Raw genomic sequence first — 25,593 nt, 5'->3', positions numbered from 1 at the left:
TGACTACTTGTCACATTCAAGCAGTTTGACGTTATGGTGGTGGGGGGTGGGGAGATTCATGCGCATTGCGATTTGATTGGTTAAACTCTTTACTAAAATAACTAAAGCTTTACTACTTTACTTCACAGGTCTTTGTCTCCGTGTTTTCGAGTTTTTGAGCATAATTCAATAGAGATTCACAGAAATTCATTACTTGACTACATTTTTCAGTTACAGTTGCCGTACAAACTCTGGTTCCGCGTCATTTCGGTAATTTGACTCTTTCTCTACTTGGTGTAGGGAAAGCAAATGTCTCCATCAGGCAGAAAGTACCGCCAGGTGCCCTGATGTAAATTACACTGGTGACTTGTAATACTGAGTTTTCATGTATTACATTCATGTTGCACAAGCTGAAAACATGCTCCATCCTTTCTGATGCAATCTTACTCATTGCAGAGTAAATGTAAAAATTGACCTCATTGTTTTATCTGTTGCCACGGATCTGACAGTGTTTGCACCATCCTCTAATTCAGCGAGTTCTTTAGAAAGACTCATTCTTTCACAAGACAGAGAGAAAGGGCAGACTGCCTGGTGGTTTTTACGAAGGTCACAGAGTCAGCTGCAACATCTCCCTCTGCGTACTGGGAAACGCTGGCAGATGTGACACGATTTTCAGCGCGTGTCACAGTGTGAAAAGGGGTCAGCGGTGACAGTAGCGGTTTAAAGTTAAAGTTAAAGAGAGCGCGAGAGCCCTCGGTGCGCCTGCTCGCTGCTAGAGTCAAAGTAAACTTTATTGTCTCCGCTACATACAGTCCAGTATATAGAGAGACGAGACGACGAGGCTCCAGTTACAGCAGTGCAAGTAAACAAACAATGTATATAAGAAGAGTAAGAAAATAAATATACACTTTAGGACTAGAGTTAAAGGGATCAATAACAATTTAAACTTTATAATTTACAGTTTGCTGATTTAAAGTCTCACACACAAGCCGTCGAAGGGGGAGGGGCCCTGTTGCTTCCAAATAGAGCACATTTCATTCATAATGATGTAAATCCAAGCCCATTATGTATTCATGATTTGAATTCTGGGTTGTGTGAAATACCAGAAATACACCTTACACAAAGCGAAGCTGTGAACTAAAGTGTAGGTCTATTAGGTTATATTGTGGTGATCCTCGAGTTGGGGGATGGGTGTTCATACTGGAGTTCAAAATTAAAACCAATGGAAGATGGACAAGAAAAGTTTGAAGCCATCAGGTGCTCGGTTTAGAAAAAATAGAAAAGAAGAGGAAGAGGGAGTGTTCGCCCGGGGCGCCAAACAGGCTAGGACCGCCAATGCAGCCTGACACACAATTTTGTCACTGCGCTATTTCAAAATACCAGTTTGCATTATTAATAAATCTAACCCTTTTGGTCCCGTTACCTTCAACCCATGTGTTTTGTTTTTCTTAAGGAGGTATTGCAGTTGTTGCGACACACTCACAGGCTCATTGTACCATCAACTGTTGGGTTCAGATGATTAATCAGCCTTTTTGTTTCATCATTTCATCATGAGTTTGACATTTTGAATGCTTCTCTGTACATAAACCTATCCAGTGATATTTTAACATGATTTCAGTCTGTTTCGAGTTTAAAATGCATATCAATGCATATTAAGTAACAGACTGATAGCTGAGGATCATCACACAGCAGGGATTTATTTAAATGTCGGTAAAATTGAATTGGTCATATGTTCATTCTTTGGACTGTAGGTTTTCCCAGTGTAACTTCCTTTTGTCAGGAATAGCGAGCGCTGTGGACAGTGAATGCTGAAACAGCTGCAATGATACATTGTTTGTGTACTGCATTTTATTTCACATATTGTCTGCATTCTTTATCCTTTGTGGCACTTTGGGAAGCAGGTGGAAAATGTGATGAAATCTTTTCTAAATTTAGTCTTTATTTCATTTGCTTCCCATCTATATAACACCTGTTCTTTGCACCAAAAGTAAAATAAACCCCCAAACTGGGGCGTCACTGTTTTTTTTATGACCAGCAGCATAGTTCCCGAGAGCTGCCCATGTGTGTCCAATTTCCTGCTCCCTTCTCTAACACGGATGCTCTGTTCCTGTTATTTCATTGTTTTTTGGGGGAAATTTGCAGACACCGAACATCACGTTACAAAGTCGGTATGACAATATCAATGATTTATACTAAAGTTAAGCTATGCTAAAGAGAGATTTGACACATTTATTTTGTGATTAAAAGTCAAAGATGATCTGACGTGTCACCCTCTGCTGCTTAGGGAACAAAATGCGGGAAAGCCCCATGAGAGATTCTTCGAAGAGTCCCAGTGAACCATTAAACTCATCTAATCCCTGCAGCAGTAAAACTCTGTGTGAACAAGTCCAGGAAGGGCCTGCTGGGACTTGCACATGACATATTCTGGTAACTGTTAACCATACAGTCGAGCTTATATTCCTGTAACTCTGATCTGATGAGCCAATGACAACATAAAACAAATAAAAAGCTTTATGAGCAAATTTTTGAAGCCGTAAACACAAAATCTGATATTTCCTCTTTTATAACCCCAGTAAATAATAAAATGATAGTTACTGGCAGTGATCTGGTCTATAGATCTGTTTCTCTATTGAAACATTTTTCCAGCTCTTACCCATCACTGTATGCTTGGGTTGAATGGCCTGCTTTGTTATTTCATAGATGAAAACTCTTTTTTTTTGGTCTGCACCCATCTAAATTACTGAATTACATTCATCAAAGAAGTGTTTTTGGTCCCAACACTCATTTCTTCTGTTTGTCCCTAAAGTTCTCACTGATTTCGAAAAAAATGCTTTCAGATTTTCAGCTCCGTCCTCTTGGAATCAGTGGCAAAATCACCTTAAAGGAACTTAATGTCATTTTAAATGACTTAGTGCAGTTATTTCAGACAGCAGTGGTTACTGGCCTCTCTTGAGGAAGGGAGTTGTAAAAACTCAAACTTTCCTGGTTAGAAAAAGAAAAAAGGAAAAAAAGAAAGAAGCTAGTTATCAGTAATTATTCTCATCCATTTATCACAGCCACAATCATTTGGATGAGCGCTGCATCAGCTGATGGAGGAATCCAGACTGTGTACTGACTCAAACTGGATTCAGACAGCAGCAACAGTGATGACTCCCTCAGTCAGTAATATGGACATGTTCCTACAGCTGCATATTAAGGCCACAGAAATGTTCCCTGGCTTTCCATATCTAGTGCATTTCCTCTCTGTTTCTTTTCAAAATGATCAACGCCGACGTTCCTGCTCCTGAATTTCATCTTGCCATAAATTGCAATGAGCAAGAAATCTGACTGAAGTAATGGAGCAACTTAAACACCACTGCAGCACGGAGGTCGTTTCTCATGCACGGAAACTCAAAATGTAACTGATATCAAAGTCAAAGTAAACTTTATTGTCATCTCTGCTGTATACAGTACAGTATATAAAGAGACGAGACGATGAGGCTCCAGTTGCATTCAGTGCAAAAGACAAACAATAAATATAAGAAGAGTGGAACATAAATATAAACTTTAAAACTAAGGTAAAAGGATCAATGACAGTTTAAAATGTACAATTTACAGTTGAATGATTTAAAGTGACCATAAGGATTGTCCATAGAGCAGCATCTGCATTACAAAGCCGTATGTGGAATACAGTAGAGTCCGTTTTAACAGTTTGTGTGGGTGTGTGTGGTGGGGGGGAGTGGGAGAGCCGGTAGTGAGTGCAAGAGTCTGATAGCTTGTTGGAAATAAGATATCTCGCAGTCTGGAGGAACGGGCGAACTTGATGATGTGGTTAGAGCTGTGTAGGGCGGTGCAGTCGTGTGTCAGGAGAGTGAACAACAGTGGGCTGAGAACATAACCCTGAGGAGCTCCTGTGCTCAGCCTGATGGTGCTGGAGATGTTGCTGCCGATTGGGATGGACTGAGGCCTCTCTGACAGGAAATCTAGTATCCAGTTGCAGGGAGAGGTGCTCAGTTCCAGCTTGCAGACTGCTGAGCTAAAGTCTATGAACAGCATTCTGACATACGTGTCTTTGTTGTCCAGGTGGGAGAGGGAGAGGTGAAGTGCAGTGGAAATGGCATCCTCGGTCAACCTGTTCGGCTGGTATGCAAACTGCAGTGGATCCAGTGAGCGGGGGAGGTTGCTCTTCACATGTGCCATGACAAGTCTCTCAAAGCACTTCATGATGATGGGGGTCAGGGCGATGGGATAGTAGTCATTCAGGCAGGATACTGAGGATGCACTGGGATGATGGTGGTGGACTTGAAGCAAGCTGGGGCGATCACCTGGCTCAGCAATGAGCCAGCTGATCAGCACAGTTTCTCAGAACACGACCTGGGGTGTTGGTCCAGCAGCTTTCCGTGGGTTGACCTTGATGAAAGTTCTTCTCACGCAGGCAGAGAAATGGTCTGGTTGGTGAATGTCTTTCTTCGCATGTGTGTTGTTCAGTCCATCAAACCATGTGCAGAACTTGGCGCAGGCTTGTAGTGAGGGAGAGCTGAGCTGAAGGAGAAAGATGACATTGAAGACCAAGATTAAGATCTGAATATTTGTTTAGCAAGCAAAAAGTTAATAACCGAAAACACATGTCCTCTTTTGTTTTGCATCAGGAAGGTCATCTGATGTGAACCATTAACAAATCAAAACATGTGGCAGCAACAGCTGTTATAAGGAAGCAGCTGAAGGTAGCGGTCATGGCTGAACTGCCATGAGTAATATTTTTATTTCATCGTAGTCATATCCTGTAAGTCTGAGTAGTCATACATTGCATAGTCTTTTCCTATACAGGCCTGTGAGAAGCAGGATAGACCTAATGAAGTTAAAGTGAGTATCAGAAGGTGATTTAAGTGAAAACAGCACGGTTGTGGGTGGTAAATGGGCTTCTTATTGAGTTGAAGCCTTTATGTTCATGGCCTGAGTGACTTACACATAGCGAGAGGTGTTACACACCAATTTGTGACCACTCAGCGCTTACAAATCAGACAGGGGCGAGGTAGAGGTCAGCTGGAGGTTAAAATGCTGCTACTGTCACACACACAGTTGTCAAATCAGCCATTCAGCAGTGTCGACCTGTCTCACCATCAAACATGTTTGAGGGAGGAGAGAGAGCGCCGACTTTATATCACAGGAAATTTCAACACTCGAGCGTTGGCTGGTGTTTTGCATCTAAGCCAAATACATGAGAGGACTTCAGAGGATGACTGAGGGGCCAACATACACTTAGAAATGTTCATGCTAATCGTAAGGATAAGGCCTTTACTCAGCTTTCAGCTGTGCTCTAACGCAGCTGGTGGGTTTTTTTGTACCTTTTTTGAGAAGTAACACATTTCAATGCACCACCGCCTCCAGAGCGCTGGCATCAACCTGAGGGTTGAGTGCTGCATGAAATCAAGAGCAGCGAGCACGGGAGCTCTGCAGAGGAGAACTTTGGCAGTGGTGTTTGAGCATTTGATAGCAGCCACAGCTAACAGCTTGTCAAGAGCTGACACCGAACGGCATTCTAAGACACTTCTTCAGCTGAGAATCAGAGAGGAGAAACACACAGTTTTACTTGTATACAAGGGCAGCACAGAGCACTCTCACTGAGTGAGGACTCTGAGACTCGCACTGAGAGACTGCCCTGGTCTTTATTTATAGATCAGTGGGTGTTTGTTCCTTGCATTGGAATGTGGAGGTGTATATGTGCGTGTGTGTGTCAGAGTGTGACCCCATAAATGACTTCCCTTAACCTGCTGGTCTGGAAAATCCAACAGTTCATCTATATGTAAAAAAGGGCATTTAGACTAAAACTGATATAGCTACGTTAATCCTACCGTAAAACAATAAGACAAGGTACGACCTTTCCCATGCTCCTAGGATGTGGGTGTGAACGCCAGAACACCCTGGAATGTACACAAAGTTGTTACAGACTTCCTAGGATGAGACATTCTTTCAATATGCCACCAACTATATACTTCTAAACACAAATGATTACATGCAGTATTCTACCATATGCAAACTTATACCATTAAAAGATTATACTGACTACTAAGTACAATTTTCCATTGACATAGCTGAAGCTGGATAAAAACTGGACAACCTTAGCTTTCACTGCTACACAAAAGGATCATGTTTTAAACAAACTGCAATGCTAGCTCAAATTTCATCTGACCGTTTGTGCTAAAGGTTGAAGTCCACAACGGCCAGTGCAGGGAAGCAAAGCAGACGTTAAACTGAAGAGTGATAGGAAAATGTATGCAAACTTTCTGGTAGCGGCTTTCCGGGTGAACAGAGCTCTTTAAAGCCTCAACCGACTGTTGTTCTGATTTGATGCTGTGAAAAGAAAACTGAAATAAATTTAGATGTGCCAAATAATCACATGTAAAATGCTAAAAGCACATCAACAACAACTGTTAATGTTCACACATTAGATGGACTGTACTGTTGATTCAGTCTGTCAGCAATAATACACCATGGGGTCATGTTGTACTGTGGAACAGCTGCGTAAGCACAGTGCCTGCTTTGATCTTTCATTGTACTCATAACAACAGAAAAACAGATGGACCATCTGGTGCGTGGACGGTTGGTGAAATTTAATCTTGAGTTCATTCAGACAAAACTGCTTCTTTGGAGCCTCCTGTTTGCAGCCTAGTAGCTGAGTTTCCTTTAAATCAGCTGAATGTTCTTCTGGAAAATGTTTAAATTAGTGTTGTCGGTGTTAATCGCATTAATTCGACGTTAACGGCATATCCACATTAACATGGCCAACCCGATTAAATTTTTAAACCCGTTCAACCCATCTGGAGCGCAGAATTGACAAACTTTGGAAAAAACTGCTAAAAATGCACTGATAGAGACATTAAAGGGATTTTCACTCTGCGCTCCAGATGGTTTAGTTGTTGATTGCGTTAGTCGTGATGATGGCGTTAACGCATCTAAGCCGCATTAAAGTGCTAACGCTGAGTAACCCCTTATACAGGTCGATCTGCGTTAACTCATCATAGATTTGCCACGTTAACGAGGTGTGATGGCTGCACTTACAGCCACACAGTGGTAATACCCACCATGTTAGTGTAGAGGCTTATAAGTAACATTGCATTCACATTTGTCTTTCTTTAAATATAGAAATTAATTTACAGGACAATAAATAACTGGTTTTGGTTTAGAATTCATTCACATATCCACATAACACTGCATTCTAAAATAAGTGCGCACATTTTAGTTTACACTGTTATGTGTGATTAATCCTTTGTTTTCTGAGTTACCTTAGTTGCAGCTGTTCCAGTCCCTTGATTAAGGAGCCAAGAGGTGGAAAAGGGGCGGAGTGAGCTTTAAAGGAAGACTACAAATTGGTTCATGCCATAACTCGGGACCATGGGGGGGAATTGGGGTTCATTATGTTTGGTTTAGTTAGGTTTTGTGTGTTTTACCCCTTCTTGTGTTTTTTGTGGGCTGATCAGCCACTATTTAAGTTTCCCCTTTGTCTCGTTAAGTTAGGTCAGTTTATTTGAGTGATCAGTAGTGTTGTCAGCTTTGAGTAGAGTTCTGTTCTTTTGACCTCTTTTATCGGCCCAAGATTTTGATTCTTTTTGCATGATTTAACCAATTATGTTTTTTGGGTTAAATAAAAAATCATTTTTTTGGACTTTAACCTGTGCCTAAGTTTCCTTCACTGCTCGGTCCATCACACGCGGGTATGCCGTTAACGTCGTATTAACGAGATTAACACTGACAGCACTAATTTAAATCTCTAAATTGTTTAAGCGGCTGTCAAATTAGTCAAATAATTTTTATATGATATTCTCAATACAAGCTGTGGTATAAGTAAGGTGGAATTGAGCAGTGATTTATTATTTGATATAGAAACAACAATGTCTTCACTAAACCTCTCGCCCTCTACTTCACGTGTAAATAAATACCTTCTCTTTAGAGCTCATGTTGTTAGGCTGCTCATTTACTGCATCCATATGACAGAACAAGTCAACACCATAAACTGTGTCTAATGGAAAAGTTCATGCATGCACACAGTGACAGCTGTTCTCTCAGGCACATTTATAATATAGAAATGAGAGGAAATCGCCAATGGATTCAATGGACATGACAACTGCATTTGTTCTCCCTGACCGAGAAACACAAGTGATTCCAAATTCTGGGCCAACAGCCCCCTGTTGGACCATAGAGGTACTGCAGGTTTGATAGCTGATTGTTAGTACGGGACAGCGAAAAAGAGAGGTGAAGAAGACAGTGGATGTAGAGTGGAGTGGGTAGAGACCAGCTTTAGGGACGATTTGTGACAGAATGACAGCAGCAAGAGTGAAAGAGAAGGTTTACAAGATCATATTGAGAGCTGTTATCATTCATGGTGTGGAGACAGTTGCCAAAACTTTATTGTGAGTAAGCAGAACAAAGAAAATTTGAAATAAGTACATCAGAGACAAAGTTAGAGATACAAGGCTGAGATGGTTTGGACATGCGCAGAGAAGAGATGGTGGACATACTGGATAAAGGATGTTGAAGATGGAGCTGCAAAACAGGAGGACAAGAAGAAAACCTCATAGAAGGCTCACGGGTGTAGTGAAAGAGTGAAGGATGCCGAGACAGGATGAGATGGAGTGAGACGATCTGCTGTGGCAAGAAACAAGATGAAAAGAGAAGTGTGACAGAGTGTCATCGTGGCTGTTAGTGGACGAGAGCCAAAGGAATAAATAGAAAACAAAGGAGGAAATAGTTCAACTTCAGCTTTTGTTATGATCAAAGAAGCTCCGTTTTCAAACTGTGGTCTTACATTTGGAAATATCTGACCTAAATGTACGTTGGACTTGTTTCTCTAACATGATCACATGATCATCTAACCAGCATAAAAACTGCTACAGCAGATAAACTGCGACTACTCAGAAACTTAGACTTTCTGGCAGAGAACAAAGAACCATTTTCTTCTTCACATAAATCACAATGAGCATGAAAAAGAAAGAAGTATAAGACACCTTAAAAAAAAAAAGCAGCTTGGTTCCTTCACGTTCGTGTGGAATTACAGACCAGGGGAATTTTTAGTCTTAAAATCATGTATGATTCATGTGTCTGGCTGTGATTATGTCTCCAGCTCAAAAGCCTTTAATGGTAAAATGAGACATGATTGTCTGATTTTGGTGCTTGCTGAACAGATAAGAGGCACAGCTGCAAGCTCAATCCTAAGGCCTCCACCACACAGCCATAGGGACTGGGTGGAGACTGCTTGGAAACCACCAGTCTATATGGAAAAGTGAGCATGCCCAGACTAGTTAGGCGTGGTTGATGGAGTCTGCTTGCTGTAAAGTTGATTCCACACCGAACGCCTCCTTTGTGATTGATTTGGAAATCCTCACCTTGGAAATAAAAGTCTCACATAATAACATAATGAAAGACGACTGGACTCGAGTAATGATGTTGGTATTGAGTCTCACAGCGTGGGAGAGTGGGAATGATGGAAAGAATATACTAACAGAGAAACGCCTGGGGAAGCAGACCGATGACAGAACATGATCTCCTTCTAATCTTCTGTACTGAACACATGCATAAACGTTATTTAGGAGGTGAATGCTTTTCAAGTTTCATTAAAAAACAAATCAGCATCTTCCATACAAAATCCAGCAACCATAGCATCTGCTAGCTACTTTAACAATTGCAGGGAGGTTTTTAGTGCAGACCAGTTTCCCGGAGTGATATCCAGCAATTGGATGTAATGGATTTTCCGAGTAATGACTCATGACTAACCAGCACAAAATCTGGAAATACTCGGATATTTGGCCTTCCTGGCAGAACAAAAAAACATCATTAAAAATGGTGACATGCCATTAGTGAGATAAAATTATTGGCACGGCTTTTAGCTTTACCGGCAACAATGTGTTGAGGATAAATTCACTGGAAGAGAAGAAAATGCAAACATTTGTCTGCTCATTTCTCAGCACAAATGCTCTGAAGAATAACATCCGGTCCCTTCTTATGTTTCTGATTGGATATGATGGACAAAAGCAGTGTTTGTTATTTTCATTCTAATGTGGACTATCAGTGACCGTCCATCTGTGCCAATAGATCCACCTTTGTGCTCATTAACCGTTCGAAATGTGATCACGGTGCACCGTGTTACACAGTCAGCAGCACACTAAAGTCAGGCTATGTTAGAGTGCAGTTGTTTTTCCATAAGCTCTGCTTTTCACAGATCACACAATTATTCTTGGCTCATGAACCATAACATCACGAAGGATCACATGCTCCATCACCTTCTGATGGGGAGACAAAGGATGGAAAAGTAACATCAGAGATTTTGGGAAAACAAATCATTCAGGCGATCCGACCACCAGCAGCAGTTTCAGCAAGACTCAACAAGCCTAAGAATCTTTGCACAGAAGCAACTCAGCCATAGTGATGAGTGAAAGCTGTGTTTTATGTGGTTGACAAATGTGCTGTATGAATGTGTGTGTGAATGAGTGAATGAGGCTTGTAGACGGTCTTTTGAGGGCTCAACTTGGTACAAACACAGAGAAGATTCATGGATGTAGTCAGTGTTGGGAAGGTTACTTTTAAAATGTATTCCATTACAGATTACAGAATACATGCCCCAAAATGTATTTTGTAACGTATTCCGTTACGTTACTCAATGAGAGTAACGTATTCTGAATACTTTGGATTACTTAATATATTATCATGCTGTTTACAACTAGTGAATGTACTATTGCTGTGATTTATTACTGTTACTGAAGGTCCGCGGCTCCGAACCGTAGTAAAGGGACCTCTGGCTAATACGGTGGGTTCTGTGTCGGCTCGTAGCCGAAAAATAGCTTTACTTTGTTGTCTGGGTCAACTCTGCTTGCGAGAGACAGAGAGAGGGAACTTATTGTTTTTGGAGGAAAACACAAACACAGCGTACAGTCGAGTCTTAATAGCTTACTTACAACTGGGCTCTCAGGCACTCTTCTTGGCTGCAGTGGTTATTATTATATTTACATGCTTCCAGCTCCCGTTTTTGCTCGATGACAGCTTGTACTTTTCCTTTTTCTCCCTCCCTCGCTCACAGACACATAACGTGTATGGCAGTCCATTCTCCCTGCAGCACGGACTACACTGCCTATGATGCTACATTCTTTAGAGCTATACCTGTAGCATTCTGCCTATTAGCTTAGCACAACAACAACAAAAAGCCGCTCTCTCACCCAGGAAACACACAGAGAGAGTCACCCTGTAACCATGGCAACCGTAACGCTGCCGCCTGGAACAACAGAACGTAGCTGTCAAACAAAACCCAAACAGTCCTGACCTGTCACAATATGAAACAGGGAAGTACCGCCGTGTAATCCATTTATTTCAACAAAGTAACTGTATTCTAAATACCACCTTTTTAAACGGTAACTGTAACGGAATACAGTTACTCATATTTTGTATTTTAAATACGTAACGGCGGTACATGTATTCCGTTACTCCCCAACACTGGATGTAGTGAAGGAGGACATGTAGATGGTTGGTGTGACAGAGGAGGATGCTAAGGACCCGGTGAGATTACTAATCTTACTTCGTTATGCTTTGCTAGGAAGTCAGCTGTTAAACAGACGATTATTCACATGTCTGTGCCAAATTTAAACATCCTCTGTCTGTGATTCATTGTTTTTCCCCTTTGTTAAAAAAGGCTGCAGATTCCAAGACGTATTCTTCTGCACATTTTTTTTACCATATAAAGTAATCCAATGGAGCCGTTTGGTCAGCCAGCTCTGGGCTCTGTGCCTCATCACCTCCTGACACTGAATTATTGTTTCTACACAAAAAGCACACATTAAATCTGAAAAGGACTCTCAGATATTCTGTGAGAGTAGAGGAGACACCAGGTCCAGAGCTGGCTCGATCCATGCTGACGTTTGCATTAACAAGCACCAACAAGATGCAAAGACACACAGCTGGCTAATAAAACTGCAAAGAGCCTGAGATCAATCTATTTTACAGGAGTATCAAACATCAGACATCTCTATGAAGGTGAGCTGCCAGGTGAGGTGAGCTGTTCTACTGAAAGTGCTTTCAGCAGAATACCAGCACCTTTGGTGAACTGCAGCCATGTTGCCATCTGTGGCATCCTGATAGTTTTGATGTGCAAGCAGCTCTGAAGCAGTGCTGAATTAGCAAATAATGGCACAGCTCCTGTGATGAAGTGATAAAAATGTGCAGCTGCACTCTTGAAAGAGACAACATCAGTCTGAACCTGACACAGTGCATCGATCACTGATTACAGCCCGCAGTCTACGATCAGGAGACAAAGACTCATTTTCACATATTTGCATCGTGGTTTGAGGTTTTTGTGTTGCATTTGAGTTTCAGGCTTTTCCGATTCTCTGTCGCAAATTTGTGTAACATTGAACTTTAGTTTCAGGTTTATTATTTTAATTCTTGTTCCTGATTAGTTTTAAATGGAGTTTGGGTGCAGAGGAGTGATAGTGGATAGAGAAGATTCATGGATGCTGTGAAGAAGGACACACAGTGTGACAGAGGACGATGGCAGGGATAACCAAAAAAGAAGATAGAGAAGAAGAGCCAGCATCTTCACTTCCTGACTCTGAGTCGGCCTCCTTTTAGCCCATCTCCCCAGTTCATGACATAGGCTGTCATCTCTCCTTGCCCATTGCCGGCATGCCACAACCTCTCCACCATCTTAGCCTGGCCCTGAACGTGTGGAGGCCTGCTGTTCCCGAGCCCATTGGTGCCGACTCAGCATCTGTTGCTGTGCAGCCTTAGCATGAGATAAGCACAGGGCCTGCTTCTCTGCTCTGCCCCGACATCCCGCTGCTCTTTGAAGCATCAGCAGTCAGGGCCTCTGAACTTTTACATGTTTAAACTTTTGAATTCCGGTTTGTTTTTTTGTTTTATCCTGTTTGAATTCACTGTTTCTTCTAGTGTTTTTAGTTCCCTCTGTGACTAAGTACTTTTACCATGAGGTATCATGTCTTCTCCAGTGTTAGATGTTTATTTCCTGTTCCACTTAAGAGGTTAGTCTTCTTTCATGTCTTACGTTAGTTTTTCCTCGTTCCTTATGATCTTCTGCTCCTGATTTCGATCTGATCATCTGATCATTCACCTCCAGTCATTCCCTAATTAGTCCTTGGTGTTTATATATGTCCCACTGTTAATTTCTATGATCTGTTGCTGTGTATGTTTAATCCTTGCACATCTTTGGGGGTTTCCATCTGAAATGGCTTTTGACACAAAATTTAATCAAAAATTAACAATTATCCAACAAAAAACAAACAAAAATAAAATAAATTTATGGTCCAGTTGATTTTTATCCATTAAAGAAAATTTCCTAAAAATTACTTCTCTTCAGTTTTCTTCACAAATCACATTTGGATGAGCTCTTGGTTATCACGTGACATGTTTGGCACATATTTATTCAAACCACGTTCAAAGAGCAAAGACTGGACAGAACAAACACACAACAAAGCAAAACAGGATCACGTTCACATATTTACACACACTTTGACATTTGAGGTGTCAGAAAAAGACACATCCTGCACAAACAAGTTTTTAACACATTTAGAACAGGAGATGATTACGGCAGGAAGCTGTGGTCACTGTGACGTTAACAAAAAGTAGAAAGCATGCGGCACCCTTCAGGTTTATCAGCCTGTCTGTCAGTGCACCAGCAGCATGGAGATAGCAACACTGTGTGCTGTTATTGGTGAGTAAAAGTGTGTTGGAGCGCTCTCACTTAGTGCAAAAGCAAGAGCTGTCTTCTTGTTTATGAGCAGAATCTATATGTATGTGTTATATATGTTTTATGTTATGTATATTACATGTTATATTATACATTATATTTTTCAATGGCTCATAAATGTTACTCTGCATATCATAAATTTTCAGTTATCTTGTTGTTACAACCAGAATTTATCAATTAAAGATGCACTCATTGTTGTTTTTAAGCTGCCATGTAATTACAAAGTTGCTATAAGTAACAGCAAATGTATTTTTTAGTAACGGCTCAGTAACTTACTGCATGTAACTACTAAGTAATTGCCAGAATTACAAAAGTGTATTTTAATTTGTGCGTTTAGGTTTTTCTTGACCGCTCATTTTCGTTTCGGAGCTGATTGCTTGTCTCAGTTTAGATTTGATCACATTAAGTATTATTATTTCAAAGGTTGTGTGGGTAAGTATTTGTCAGGGTCAAAAATATTACAGTTCAGAAAAACAATTACAATAACAAACTGGGATTTTTGAATGCAGGCGAGTCACAGTCATGCACACGCAACGCACGCGAATAATTGCAGTAAACCTGCACGTCAAAGCTTGTTTAGGCTGGTTGCCATGGCAAATTTGTCCAAAAAAGCTTAAGTTTAAAAACATTTCATGTGTATTTTTCTAATTTTTTTTTTTTTAAGCACACAATATCATTCTGTTGGTTTCTTTGTTTTGGTCAAGTTTAACTTCATTTTTTTTGTTAATTTCTGTTACCTATTTTTTTTTCCACATTTAATTTCATTTGTTGTTGTTTCTTTTGGGACAAAATGTAAAAAACTCATAACTAATAAAAATCAAAAGTCAGAACTTTATTGTTAAAGGTTAAGGGCAGTCTGTCTTTGCTATCATGTGTTCCCACTAACGGCATTTAGTTTGATGTGTTGCTCCTCTATCTGAGATCGTGGGTGGCACATGAAGCTTCGATTGCATCCAGTCTACATTTGCTACTGTAGCTCACTGCAGCCGCTAACCGCATCACATTGTAAACAGGTAGCCATCCTGCGTTAGGCCGGGGTTTCATTACAGCCACATGCTAAACAGACACATTTTAATCCAAATAACATCCGTAGTGAAACAGCATCTAAAGCAGGCGTCTATGCATCGCCCAGTGTTTCATGGTCGCTCCTTTCTGCAAGCGCATTAACAACATAAACTTAAGTTTACCATCATTTCTCTTTTTGTTTTGCAGCTTCACTCAGAGTCGTTCCCAACAGATCCCAGTTCTTCCAGTATGAGTCCGTCTCCATAAGCTGTGGGCAGCAGGAAAACTCTTCAGAGTGGAGAGTTAAGAGGAACACGTCCTCACACACAAACACAACATGTCCCTCATCCCCAAATGGAACAAATGTATCTCAGTGCAACATCAGTGACCTTTATCCAATAGACAGTGGAGTTTACTGGTGTGAGTCTGCAGCAGGACAGTGCTCCGATGCCATCAACATCATTGTCACAGGTGAGCTTTGATCAACAAATCATGAGTTGTAGCCAGTAGTGACTCAAAGTACCTGAAAAGCTTCTACACGTTTACAAATAACATCATCGTGAAGAAGAAGCTCTTTTTGTGCCAAGTAAGCAGTGATGGTCTGCAAAACGTAAGCAGGATGTTTTAACTCACCACAAAAACCACAACATTCACCATCTGAAGTTTGATCGTGTCCCACTGTAATCATATAAATTTTATTTAACTCATGCACAGGCCTCAACTGACTCCAGCTTATTGCTGCAATGCCATATGCTGCTTCTGATATCTGAAGCATTTGGTTAAAAGGTTTGGTTCACATTCACGTGTTTTTATACATTTTTATTTGAATTTGGATTTTCCAAACCTTTAACAGAAAAAAATAGGGGTAAGGACAGGGGATAACAGATATCTGTTTTAAGAGCACAGGTCACCGTTTACAAATGCAGATAAATGAAAATCTCCACATGGATTGGTTATCTGCAAAATACCCAATCAAGTCTTGCTTACAAAAAATAAAGAAAGAAAGAAAGAAAATAGAATAAAGAAAACAAACAAAAAAAAACCCCAACAACTGGTAGATAGAACAAGGATTGCATCAGAAACATAACCCGATGCTGCAAGGGGAGTCTGAACTAAAAGTTTTATCTTTCAGCTGGTTCTGTGATCCTGGAAGGTCCTGCCCATCCTGTGGTGGAGGGAGACACTGTAACTCTGCACTGTAGACACAATGCAGACTCCTCCTCCAATTTCACTTCTACTTTCTATAAAAATGATGATCTCATTGGGAACAGCTCTACAGGAAACCTGACCATTCGCAGGGTTTCCAAATCAGATGAAGGCCTCTACAAGTGTAACATCACTGGAGTTGGACAATCACCAGACAGCCTGCTGGTGGTTGTTTCTGCAGGTGAGCAGAAAACATAAAGAGTTATAACATCTTACTGTGAGCATGATGGATTCATACTAGAAGCCAGGTATGGTTGTTTTAGATGACAAAGTTCTACTTTTGTGCTTCTAATCTTTCTATTCTAATTCATTTTAAAGTGGGAGGGTGTGACCTGGGAGGGATGCTATTATGCATTTTTGTGCAACCACCAAAATATGGTTATTTTTCCAATTTTACCCAGTAAGTATTGATAAAATCTGAACATAAGTACATCCAGACACCTTATCCACACAACATTAGTTTAGTTTGGTTAAAAAGTGTAAAGGTAGGACTTTTCCTTCTTCAACTGTTCATTCAGTTTCAAAACATGCACAAGTTTTAAAGACCCGAATCCCCCTTTTTATGTTTGTCTTTATAAAAAAACATTAGTTAGAAATCTTTAAGAAAACTGCTGACCGAGTTCAAATGATGGATTTGTATCAACCACCAACCACTTGAATGTTTTTCTAAAGAAACTGTTTACTTTAAAGGACTATTACAGCGTCATGATGAGAAATGCACTTGTTTGATGCCCTACCTGAAGGGTAGATCCTGTGTGCTTTCAGCCCAGCTTAGCACCAAAAACCCCTGCTGGACGTTTACACAAAGGCCTGTGGGTCTGCATTTAGGCCAATGTGTGGTATTTTTGTTTTGAAGCAGGGAGACCTGACTCGCCGCCTGATTCTTCCCCCCGAGTGATTCTTCCTGTGGTGGGTGTCTGCCTCATGCTGATTTTGCTGATGCTGCTCTGCCTCTGGAGGAGCCACAAAGGTCAGCATGTTTTGATGTAAATAAAAAAAAGAAATGACATTTTACATCCTGTTGCTACAATGTTACTTTCACTGTGTTTAGAATTCCTTTCTCTTGGTCGTGGTTAAAAAAAAAAAAAAACATCCCCCAAGAATAAAACTAAAATCTGCTGCACTCACATGAGAGTACCTCCTCCTACTCTGTTCATTTCATAAAGGCAACACTACAGATACATCCAGGTCATTGCAATCAAACCTTCTTAATCCTGTAACCCTGATACTTTTAGAGCAGTCAGCCTTTGATTTCTCCAAACATTCCTGTGACTGTTTGGATTGTTTGACTGTAGAGACATTTAATGATTCGTCATCTGCATAAGTGTGGTGGCCAATACTATGAATACATGAACAATCTGCTCGAGATAGCATTTCTTTAGAAAACAGCGGGACAAAGGTAGAGACCTGACAAATACTGTGAACAAAATCTGGAACAGAGGACGCAGGGGTGAGCAATTCATTTTCCAAATGGACACAAACAAGCTGAACCCGGTTCTGCTCAGTATTAATTTATATCTTTATAACTGGTGCTGGTAACAGTTGGGGTCGCAGTACATGGTCACTCCTCCTTCAGCCTTGTTCTGTTGGCGTTTTCTTCCTGTTGAAAGGGAGTTTTTTTTTCTTGCCACAGTTGCAAGTGTTTACTGATAGTGGGACTCATTTAACTGTTGAATAGTGTAGACTCGTCTTTACCTTACGACATGAAGTGCCTTTATGTGCCTGTTGTTGTTTTTGATGCTATAAAAATAAACCTTAATTTAACTGAAAATGAATCAATGCTGGCATACTGATTTGCACTGTTGCCTCACAGCTGGCCAGGGCCTTACTGGGTACGCCAGCTTCCTCACGCAGTCCAAAGACATGCAGTTTGGTTAAATGGCAATTCTCAATTGCCAGTTAATTGTGAACTGCCCATGTAAATACCAATCTGGTTGTCTATGTCTTAGCTCTGTCCAGGGTGTACTCTGCCCCGCAACCCTAACAGGGATAAGTGGAAGGAAATGGATAGATTGTGGCCACCGTTCTCTAGATGAACTACTGTGACAGATCCTCTAATCTCGGCCCAGATTTCCCCATTGTGCAGGAGATCAGAATAACCAAATGTCTCAAAAGTAGCTTTCAAATCTAGAGGCACTGAAACTGAGCTGTCACCTAAAAAGTAGTTAATGAGAAACCACTAATGCTGTGCAACACATGAAATCAATAAGATATCCATCAATAAGTCAAGGCTGGTCAGGTTCTCTGTGGAACATCTACTGTTTACATCAGTGTGGACACACACATATGCAGTTTCACTTTACTCAAAAGCCTCTTTAATGAATTTGGTGATGTTACATTGAACGACTTGTTAATAGTGAGTTTCTCTGCATTATGCATTTGTGGTTGAAGTGATGATGCATTCACTGCTCACTTCTCTATTCATTGTAACTCTTAAAGCTTTGTTTCTTTCATCAATGATGTTTGACTGCACTTGTGTGCCTACAATACTGAACTGTTGAAAAGGTTAACTCATGCATCATAAAACTGCATTCTAAGCATAGTTATGGCCTTTATGAGGAAGTGCCAAACAAAAGTCTGACTCTAGCTACGCATTGGTGACCTACAGGCACGTCAAAGCTATTATCATTATGGTTGTGCATCATTGTGGTATTGTGTGCAAGAATTCTAAAATTAACATAGCCACACAATATTTACAAAGCCACTTAGTTTTAACCAGTTAATACAAAACCAACACTAATAAAGTAAACTGAACAAAAAGTGGAATAAACCTACAGAAATATAGAATACTAATAAAAATATCTAAATAATATCAGGTGATATCTGTAAATAATACTTGTATCTCTTAAATGGTGTAAGTGAAAAGGTTTACATGAAAAAAGAAGAAATTATGTTCGGAAAAACCGAAAAAGGATCTATAAATAAAGTTACTGTTGTAGGCCAAACACTGTCATTAGTTTCATGTTGTTCTTTGCACAGCTGTAAATCACCTGAATGGTTTCAGAGGTGGAACATTTACTCTCTGCAGATTATTTTATTTTGAAAAAAATGATTCTCTGTGCTTTTCCTGTGGCCTACTCATCTGTTCTGTGCTGCTTGATCCTGCAACATCTGTTTCAGAGCTCAGCAGAGAAGATTCAGAATCACACTTTGGCACATTCAAGCAGCGCCTTTAAATATTATCTGAGCCTAAATATAACACAGCAGGTTTATTGCTGGAGAGTCTAGTTCAAAAGTCATGAACAAACTGTGTCACGCAATAATTATCTGCATTCTTCACTTGGAGACACTATTGTGACATAGTTTCTTAAATATTATGAGCTATTTATAACTCTGTTATTTGTGGTTCATTCCTTTTCGTCACCAAAAGGAATGAACCAGGAATGAAGAGGGAACTCCTTCCTTGTTCACCAAACAAAGTAAACACTGAACAAACAGTGACAGAGCTCGTTCCACTGGTCTTAGTAGATCTGTGCTCTCTTCCAGTCTAATCTTTCCCTGCCACAGTGATTTTTTTTAAACCTTAAGTGTCAAAAGAATCCTGTTCACTTATTTTTAGCAGTGTGTTTACTTTATTACTGGAACAGTTTTCTGGATTTACATGTTTGAATCCGACTGTTGTGCGAACACATGAAAATTTGCAGATAAAGTGAACACAGCTGGAAACTGTGAGGAAACAGAACAATAACACAAGTAACTATACTGTAACATGTATTTTAATCATGAATGGCTCCTAAACATGTTAGCAATGAACAGTGTTGGGGAGTAACGGAATACATGTACCGCCGTTACGTATTTAAAATACAAAATATGAGTAACTGTATTCCGTTACAGTTACCGTTTAAAAAGGTGGTATTTAGAATACAGTTACTTTGTTGAAATAAATGGATTACACGGCGGTACTTCCCTGTTTCATATTGTGGCGGGTCAGGCCTGTTTGGGTTTTGTTTGACAGCTACGTTCTGTTGTTCCAGGCAGCAGCGTTATGGTTGCCATGGTTACAGGGCGACGCTCTCTCTCTGCGTGTTTCCTGGGTGAGAGAGCGCCTGTTGTTGTTGTGCTAAGCTAATAGGCAGAATGCTACCGGTATAGCGCTAAAGAATGTAGCCTCATAGGCAGTGTAGTCCGTGCTGCAGGGAGAATGGACTGCCATACACGTTATGTGTCTGTGAGCGAGGGAGGGAGAAAAAGGAAAAGTACGAGCTGTCATCGAGCAAAAACGGGAGCTGGAAGCATGTAAATATAATAATAACCACTGCAGCCAAGAAGAGAGCCTGACGAGCCCAGTTGTAAGTAAGCTATTAAGACTCGACTGTACACCGTGTTCGTGTTTTCCTCTGAAACAATAAGTTCAGTTGGAGCAGCCTTTCAACGCCTCTCTCTGTCTCTCGCTAGCAAAGTTGACCCAGACAACAAAGTAAAGCTAGTTTTCAGCTACGAGCCTGACATGAACCCGCCGTATTAGCCAGAGGTCCCTTTACTACGGTTCGGAGCCGCAGACCTTCAGTAACAGTAATAAATCACAGCAATAGTACATTCATGTAGTTGTAAACAGCATGATAATATATTAAGTAATCCAAAGTATTCAGAATACGTTACTCTCATTGAGTAACGTAACGGAATACGTTACAGAATACATTTCGGGGCATGTATTCTGTATTCTGTAATGGAATACATTTTAAAAGTAACCTTCCCAACACTGGCAATGAATAAGTTGATCATAAAATCATTTAGGTCAGGTGATAACTGTGGGTTGATCACTGGGAGTGGGACTGATACAGACTCAGTGTGTTAATGATAAAGGTGAGAGGTCATCCCTTCTTGTTTGTCGTCTTTACCTTACAATATAAAGCACCTTGAGATATAGATCTATCCATCCATCTATATCAAGGTGCTTTATGTTGTAAGGCAAAGCCCATGCAAAACAGTTCTGTGCAAACTGGTCATAAACTCACTGAGGTCAGGTGATCACTCCCAGTGGATCTGTCACTGGGAATGTTAGTAATCCCATGTGACACAGTTTCATAATCATGGTTTACGTAACACGTCTGATGTCAGCAGAGGGATTCCGTCTCGCTTCACTATGCAGGGTGAACCCTACAAACAAACACACCTAATGATGGGTGTTGGTTGGTGTTGACGGAGATCTGTTGCTGTTCTCACGTCACTGCATTGTTTTCTTCGCGCGTTCATTCTCCGAAAATGCGACTTAGATTCTCAAATTCATTGTTTGCTTTGTTTCCAACAGCAGTTTTATGTTTCCTTCCACATTATTACTAAAACGCACTTATGTGGATTTGAGTCCAGCTGTTGTGTAACACGTGAACTGTTCTGTATTGCAGATAAAGTGAACCCTGCTGTCTCGTACACTGACATTACCGCCACACAGGAAGTGAAACCTCGTACTTTCAGAGGTAAGAACATAAAAACTCACTCACATACTCACAGCTCTCTCTTTTATTGCAGGCTTCTGTGTCTGACTGAATTTAAAGGCCTCTGTGATATAAAACTGTAAATAATGAGAATAAAAACAATCACCAGAGTTCACATGAGATTTTAAACTAAACAAAAAGCTGCACTAAACTTTAGTTCTCACAGCATAAACACTGTAAACTCACTCTGTCATTTCCTCCACTATGTACTGAAGACTGTGTGAAGTCATGTGCATGTTGTTGTTATCTGCCTAGAAACAGAAGACCTCTGCACTCTTACTGGTTAACTATCACCATAGTTACAAGCATAATACTTTAGCACGTGCTCCAGACTCCGCCCTCTAGTTTTACTGTCAGTCAGCTCCTGCGGTTTTACTCAGAGACGTCCAATTGTATTTACTGTGATAAAACTGACATGCTCAGAGTTTCTGCACAGAGCTTTAAGGAGTCGGCTGCTTTTTCTTTTACTCTGATGTAAACACAGACTGCAGAGGTGCTGTTTTATAGGCAGCTACAAATGTTATGTAGCACTTCAGGCTTTTGTTTATGCTGTTGAAGAACTAACATCCTGTGGGTTAAAAAAAAAAGCATGCAGACTGAGCGTGGGAACCAAAAAACACAATAGTTAGATAATATGGAAAACATGTAAGTATATTTATAAACAAACAAGCAAACAAACAAGGTGTTTCCCTTATTGTTCACAATCTCATAAATGAAACTAAATGGCCTACAATCCTTCATATCCAAAGCCTGATGCTGTGTGTTGTGTTTCTCTTCACATTTCATAAAAATAGTTACCGTCAGCAAATCTCAGAGACGCTGTCCTGCTGCCACCAAAGGTTTGCATGAATAAAAAATGTAATTAACAGTTTTTAGTAAAAATATTTTGCCTGTCCTGTTTTATTGCAGGTCAAATATCAAGTTTACTGTGACACTTTCAGGGATTTTCACTTTGTGTCTGAACAGAATAAAATAGCGGCATCTTCACAAACTGAATCCTAATGTTACTGATCATTGGGCAGTGTGATGCTGCATTACTTGAAATGTATAAAACCATGAGAACACACAGTGTCCACGCTCAGTTAACATGTGACAACTTAAAAATATATTATTTTTCCACAATGACCACACTCCTGTCTGTGCTACCATGGTGACCAGGACAAACCCAGTAACCAACTTAAACCACTGACATGGTGTTGTCATCAAACATGAAGGTGAATAAAACCCCAATGAGCTCAGCAACAGATCTGAAACAGAAGGGTGGGACAATGTTATATGACAGGCCCTGCAAAACATACATTAGGCTTTTACTGCTCCACATTACCTAACCAGACACGCCCACTGCAGACAAACATAACTAAGCTCTCTAAGGCAAGTGTCAGACTTATTAATAGAAAATCACCCAGAGCCTAACACAACATCCTCCTCGCCTTTTTCGAGCCATAAACTTTATGCTTTAACATTTTATTTTCAGTAGCAGAAGAATTGTTGCTTCGGTGATCAGATGTGTTTGAGCAATAAAAAAATAAAACTGTTAATGATTAAGTTCAAAACATGTGAAACACAAGATTTCTGGATCATTTTCTACAGGTTCACAGCACCAACAGTTACAGTTACAATCCTATTCTTACGTTCAATACAAAAATCTAAACACCATAATTTGACTTTAAATTGTTATCAATGGTAAACTGTACCTTTAGAAAAATCTATCACTGCAGATATTTTTAGCTGCAGAAACAGATAACATCCTGATATTAATGAGAAAAACCTGAGCCCTGGATTTTAATACACATCTGGTCTTTGAGAGCAGCGGTTGAGATGTGTAAGGCACATGTAGCCCTTTTCCTACTCGACTGGACGGGGCTCGAATCTACTCAGCTTCAGTGGTTTTCCATTACAACTAAGTAGCACCTAATCCACAACGGGTCTTTATAGCTGAAAATCCAGTGATGTCATTGTGACACAAACAACACGACAACCGAGGATGTTGTTCTTTTTTTTTATGAGAGAAAATGAATTTGCTCCAATTATACGTTTTCACAGTTTCTTATCAAATGGTAAGAATTTAAAATTAGTTTCACATGGCGCCATAGACCTCGGTCTCTCTGGCTCAGAGACAAAGGCTGCCACAGCCCGGCAGTAAACCCTTTTTATTGTGGGTCACAGAAACTCAATATTAACAACATCTGATGCCTGATATCAGCTCATGTTTCTTCTTCTGCTCCTCTCTGGACATCAGCCTTATATGGTATACTTTCTGCTCCGTCTGTGGCTTTTTGTCAGACACAAGGACTACTGTGTTGTCTAAAATGTCTATGCTAATCGGTGGCATGCAGTCTGTTGAATTTGACGTTTTCAGATCAACTCACATTGTAAATATTCACATTACTGGGAAACTGCCTTCATCCAGCTGCCGGTAAAAGTTCAACCAGTTAGAGTTATTGGTGCTGGCTGTTACACTCATTGTCACACTGCAATTCAATGAGCTCCAGCTGCAGTTGATACGGAGCATTATCAGGGTCGATGGAGTAGGGGGAAGAAGAAAAAATCAAAACGTGTCTTTTTCAATAGATGTAATATCCTGAAACTGTTCAATAAACTCCACAATACACAGTCCCATAGCTGTCACATTCCACGTCACTTGTGCAGTAATGATGTCCTGTGGAAAACTTTCTAGCACCTCATGCAGTGCTGGAAAAGCTGCAGCTTAGTTTCGAAGGCTCAGATGTGCACATAGAGCTGGTTCACCACCACATCCTTCCTTTTGTGCAATGGTTGTCCCATTTCAGCCACAAACTGGCCAATTTTCTTCCTCAGAGGACAAAAAAAAACCCAAATCCCTGTAGTGCAGGTTTCCACTGATCATTCTTGTGACACATTACATCTCCATACTCAGCTTGATGGTCGAGCAGGAACTGCTGAAACTGGCTGTGGTACAGGACTTTTGGTCCATATTGAGATGAAAGCATCACACAGATGCTTTAGACACAAACAAACACTCCATTGTTGTCTAGAAGCAGAGATCATTGCCGCCTCCATGTAAAAGACTTCACACAGAGAAGCAGAAATCCCCCACCACATCCGTGTCATCACTTTTAACACCTTTGTAAGATGAGACTGACGCCAACCTTTCAGTATTAAATTAATTAAAAGGGAAGAAATGCTTTCACTGCTTTCAGTTTGAACATTTTCTGAACCTGTCCTCTCTCCACAGATATGAACTCTGAGGCGTCTTTCTACTCAACACTCAGTCTGGCAAACATGTGCCAGGAAACACCTAAAGACTCCAGATTAAGTGTTTAAGCTTTTTATTTATTTATTCTTTGTATTAATGTGAAGAAATGTTTGTGGAGATTTCAAAGAATTTTCTTCAGCAGCTAAAATTTCTTGACATTTCTTAAAATTTGCACAAATCTGTCAGTTCATATCTCTTTGCAGTTGGGTTGTATATGAAATGATTGTTGTGAGTCTTTGTTGGAGGTGTGTTTACTTCCGTCATGTTACATTTTCATTTTTTTATTGTTAAGAGTTTGTCTTTGTAGTGTCTTTGTCTTTCTTCGTCATTTTTCCAGCGACTTTGTAGATATCACTCTTATTTCTGTTTGTTACTTTGAAGCAACCACAAAGAGCTTGAGTAACTTTGAAGTTTTTTTGTAGTCCTAGTGGTTTTTTTGTTGGTTTGTATTTTTGCTTTTTAAAATTTTCTGTTGAACATGTGATGTAATTTAGCAACATTGTACCAACTTTTTTCGATTTAAAGTTGGTTTTTTTTCTGATTTTATCTTTTTGTAGTCTGTTTCTCTTTAGAGTAGCTGTTCATTGCTTTGCAGCTGTTTTAGGGCGTTTGCATCTCTTCATCATCTTTTTTGTCTCAGAAGTTTTGATGTAAGCAAACTTTCAGTTACCCAAAAGCAAAAATGTGAATGACTTGATTTGGAAATCAGTGCTTGTAATAGTCCGTGTACTTTCTGTTGTTACATACAATGATTTTGTCTTGTTGTGATAGTAATGTGATCTTAACGAACAATAAAACCACCAAACCCAAGATATAGTGCTAAACCTTTTTGTTGTTTTCACAGAAGGAAGAACAGTTCATATCTTTGTTATCGATATCTCTCTGGGACTCTCCCTATTAGGCCAGAGTCTGGCTGTATCTTGTCTTTCTCTGTCTTTTTCTCAAGTAAAAGTCTTACTACATAAATAATGGATAACACAGATTACAGCTTGCACTGCAGAGGAATTGATTAA

The 25,593-nt window shown here is 40.2% G+C and overlaps 1 protein-coding gene across 2 annotated transcripts; it reads left to right on the top strand.

Moving 5' to 3' along the window:
* The first annotated feature begins 13,624 nt into the window (after positions 1-13,624).
* Positions 13,625-24,762, top strand: LOC118455879 (sialoadhesin-like). Of its 2 annotated transcripts, XM_035915990.2 has the most exons (6): positions 13,625-13,666; positions 14,915-15,178; positions 15,840-16,094; positions 16,773-16,883; positions 21,256-21,327; positions 24,560-24,762. In XM_035915990.2, exons 1-6 carry the CDS (start codon positions 13,636-13,638, stop codon positions 24,646-24,648), a joined length of 822 nt encoding a protein of 273 aa, XP_035771883.1. In that variant the 5' UTR covers positions 13,625-13,635; the 3' UTR covers positions 24,649-24,762. The 2 variants fall into 2 exon arrangements, with proteins under 2 accessions (XP_035771883.1, XP_087695330.1); XM_087839204.1 differs by lacking the exon at positions 24,560-24,762 and having other exon boundaries at positions 16,770-16,883; positions 21,256-21,428.
* The last annotated feature ends 831 nt before the right edge of the window (positions 24,763-25,593 follow it).

The sequence above is a fragment of the Neolamprologus brichardi genome, chromosome 3, assembly GCF_056152115.1.
Source record: "Neolamprologus brichardi isolate AB-2024 chromosome 3, ASM5615211v1, whole genome shotgun sequence".
NCBI lineage: Eukaryota > Metazoa > Chordata > Actinopteri > Cichliformes > Cichlidae > Neolamprologus > Neolamprologus brichardi.
This window is presented reverse-complemented; position numbering and strand designations above follow the sequence as displayed.

Excerpts from the sequence above, each read along its gene's own strand:
- LOC118455879 (XM_087839204.1), top strand. The coding sequence starts at position 13,636 with ATGGAGATAGCAACACTGTGTGCTGTTATTG. Across the intron at positions 16,095-16,769 it reads GCTGGTGGTTGTTTCTGCAG|CAGGGAGACCTGACTCGCCG; the intron begins GTGAGCAGAAAA and ends TTTGTTTTGAAG. Across the intron at positions 16,884-21,255 it reads CCTCTGGAGGAGCCACAAAG|ATAAAGTGAACCCTGCTGTC; the intron begins GTCAGCATGTTT and ends TCTGTATTGCAG.